The sequence below is a fragment of the Ailuropoda melanoleuca genome, unplaced genomic scaffold (genome assembly GCF_002007445.2).
Source record: "Ailuropoda melanoleuca isolate Jingjing unplaced genomic scaffold, ASM200744v2 unplaced-scaffold7735, whole genome shotgun sequence".
In the NCBI taxonomy this organism is placed as follows: domain Eukaryota; kingdom Metazoa; phylum Chordata; class Mammalia; order Carnivora; family Ursidae; genus Ailuropoda; species Ailuropoda melanoleuca.
Genome location: NW_023253031.1, coordinates 1 through 3,384, shown reverse-complemented (window position 1 = coordinate 3,384; position 3,384 = coordinate 1). Strand labels below are relative to the sequence as shown.

Sequence of the window (3,384 nt, the reverse complement as noted above, 5' to 3'; positions counted from 1 at the left end):
TTTAACTCTTCCAGGTTTCCTAATACTATGTTTATAGCAAAAGAAGAAAAATTCTGGTTCAGGATTCCGTGTAGTCTCACGGTGTATTGTCACACATGTTCAGTCGTATTTTTTTCTTCCTTTCCTGAAACAGTTCCTCAACTTTTTTCTTTCTTGCTCTTGGCATTTTTGAAGAGCACGGACCAATTTTTTTTAATAGAATGTCCTCCAGTTTTTGTTTTCTGCTGTTTCTTCATGATGAGATTTGGCTTGTGCATCATTGACTGGAATTCCACTGAAGTGATATTTTATTCTTAAATGATGTAGGAGTCCTATGGTGGCAATTTGTGCCGATTACAGTGGTCAAGTCTGTAAGGTAGGACCTCTGAGCTCCAATCAGCCATCTCCGCAGAGGATGCCAGGGTTCGCTGGAGCCCAAATTCCCAGCTCTACTGAAGAAGTCCGAGAAGAATGAATAGTGCTTGGGCCGGCACCCCTTGCAAAACTGGAAAACAAGCTGGTGACATCTTGACCTCTTGTCTATAGTAGTTTTCATACAGCCTTTTAAACTAGCCCTTGTCTGGCATATGACAGATGATTAATAACTGTTTGTTGAATTAACAAATAATCTGTCCTTTCTTTAAGGTACCTGTGGCATGTTCCATTGACTNAGTTTTCATACAGCCTTTTAAACTAGCCCTTGTCTGGCATATGACAGATGATTAATAACTGTTTGTTGAATTGAATCAACAAATAATCTGTCCTTTCTTTAAGATACCTGTGGCATGTTCCATTGACCTTCATTACCAGCAAATCAGACTCCATCCAAAGATTTTTGCTGAAGACAAAAACAGGTAATTTACCGTAGAAATAACTACGTTAAGTCAAGAAGAAACTGGAAATGTATAAGACTTAGTTGCAAAGTTTTACTGTTTATGGGGGTTAAAACAGAAGGATCAGGTCAACCTTTATATTCAGCAAATTGTTGCCTTTCAATTTCTGGTGAAGATAGACGTTTCAAAATATTCTCTGGTGGCAAAAAAGAAAGCCAGTGTCTTGCCAGATAGAGATTAAAGCAGTTGAGTTATATAATGCTAAGAGAGAGGGATTACTAGTGGAAATTCCCCCTTCCTTTGTTGCCACTGCCAGATCGTATCCTATGTGTAGCCTGAAACATGGCTGGATTCTTCTCCTCAATCTATTAATCTCAAAAAATTGGTGTCTAAAGCTAGTGCTGGCTGTTGCCTATTGGAATGGACTTTTCTTTTTCTAAAAGAAATGTGTTCAATATGAAACTCATTTCAGTATTAAAATTGTTCGATATTAAACTTGCCTTTAGTTTCTTTGTCCAGTCTCTGCTCAGTGAAGAGAGAAAGTGAAGCTGTGATTTATTTTATTTGCTCTAGATGTGCTCATCCTCCCGGAAGAGGTAGAATGGATCAAATTTAATGTTGGAATGAACGGGTATTACATTGTGCATTACGAGGATGACGGATGGGATTCTTTGACTGGCCTTTTAACAGTAGCACACACGACAATCAGCAGCAACGATCGGGCCAGTCTCATCAACAATGCATTTCAGCTCGTCAGGTAACAGACTCCTCAAGGTCTTGGTTTATTTCTGAAAGTGGCTGTCAGCATTCAAATGCTTGATTTCTAAAGATGAAAATGATCACTTGCTAGTAGGAAGCTGGATGGTGTTTTCCCCTAANGTTTATTTCTGAAAGTGGCTGTCAGCATTCAAATGCTTGATTTCTAAAGATGAAAATGATCACTTGCTAGTAAGAAGCTGGATGGTGTTTTCCCCTAAGTTGTTCTTAAATTCCAAGGTTGCTTTTAGTTAGGATTAACCTCTGTGTCTACAGAGTAAGCTAACGCAAGTAATCTGTATTTTCATCTTGCTAACAACTTAGATCGGACTGATGCAAAAGTGTGGAAAACCAGGAGACCAACCTCATGGAGCAGACCGTTGTGCGTAAAGCGTTGTCCTGTAGCTTTCCTGACCGTGCTGGCGCTCAGGAGGGGTCTGCCCTGCTGGGTCTTTCACGTTTTTGAAGCCTTCTTAGGAGACTACATGGCTCGGTACCGAGTTGTTGGCAATTTTGTCTCTTGGGTTAAAGGATTTCTATCCCCCCACTGCTCTAACTGGATGCCTGAGTTTCGTGCAAGCTTTAGGGACTAGAGCTCCTAAAATGTGGCCCAGCCACATGATGTTTGAGTTGTTGAGGACAGGGTTCCCACTCTGATTTTTTGCCTTTTGACAATGGTTTTTAAGGAAATGGTTCCTAAGCCTGAAACTCAAACTTCTTCAGTATTTAGGCAGAGCTGCAGTTCCCAGGGGAGTCACCCAGGTGGGAAGAAACGATTCTATAATTCTCATTTCCTATGTCCCTTTGCTCTAAATGTTGAGTTCTTCATTTGCTGGACCTCTCAGGGTGGCAAAAAGCAATGGGGGATAAATATAGAAGTGGTTTATCAAGCTGTTTCTGCCTACCTGAGACTATTTCCCTCCGTAATACTGTTGCTTAATTCTTGGAGGGTTTTGTACTTAACATATACCCTGCCACTGAGACTTTGAACACCTGCCCTCCATAACGAAGGCTTTTTATCTATATTCACTTCCTTCTGAAATGGAGACAAGAATGTGTTTAATGCAGACACTCAGCCTTTGACCGAGCGGCCGTCTCTCTGACCAAGATTACTGGTTTTGATAAAAATCGCCATCTTCCTCTAGCTGTTGAGCACCCAATCTGTGGTTTCTTAGAGGGACAGACGCTGACCTGTCTCCATTTTGTCTTCACGAGTTAGGATTGGCTCCATTATTATTCAGGAAACTTCCTCCACAGTGGTAAATAAGCCAGCGTTATGTGTGAAAGAAAAGATACTTATATAAAGATCACTGTTAATAAGGGGGGATTTATTATCTGACTGAATGTTTTACTGGAAGATTAAAATATCTTTTGAAACAAAAAGTTGATTTCCTGGTTTTTGTTTGAACTACTAACCATGGTGTCTCTTGACCAGCAATGGAAAGCTATCAATTGAAAAAGCCTTGGATTTAACCCTGTACTTGAAACGTGAAACTGAAATTATGCCGGTGTTCCAAGGTTTGAACGAGTTGATACCTATGTATAAGTTGATGGAGAAAAGAGATATGAATGAAGTGGAAAATCAATTCAAGGTAGAAGCCTTCAATAAAGTGAATAGTTACGTGCTGGTTTGCTTTTGTGCGGGTGTGGGAAGGCATCCTCACCATTGTGTATGTATGTATGTCTTCATATATGTTAAAATTACATCAAATTTAACTCAGTATTGGGATTAAATAGCAAAGATTTGGGTTTCATTCTGACACAAAAAAGACACAGCAGTGTAAGAATCTGTACTTAAATTTTACAGATTTGTTTT

At 39.8% G+C, this 3,384-nt stretch overlaps 1 protein-coding gene across 1 annotated transcript; it reads left to right on the top strand.

The window, feature by feature from the left end:
* Positions 1-672: 672 nt before the first annotated feature.
* LOC117800759 (endoplasmic reticulum aminopeptidase 1-like) lies at positions 673-3,366 on the top strand. Its single transcript, XM_034653318.1, has 3 exons — positions 673-833; positions 1,386-1,569; positions 3,004-3,366. Exons 2-3 carry the CDS (start codon positions 1,436-1,438, stop codon positions 3,299-3,301), a joined length of 432 nt encoding a protein of 143 aa, XP_034509209.1. The 5' UTR covers positions 673-833; positions 1,386-1,435; the 3' UTR covers positions 3,302-3,366.
* Positions 3,367-3,384: the final 18 nt, after the last annotated feature.

Coding starts and splice junctions, on each gene's coding strand:
- LOC117800759 (XM_034653318.1), top strand. CDS start 1,436: ATGAACGGGTATTACATTGTGCATTACGAGGATGACGGATGGGATTCT. Junction 1,570..3,003: donor AATGCATTTCAGCTCGTCAG/GTAACAGACTCC, acceptor TCTCTTGACCAG/CAATGGAAAGCTATCAATTG.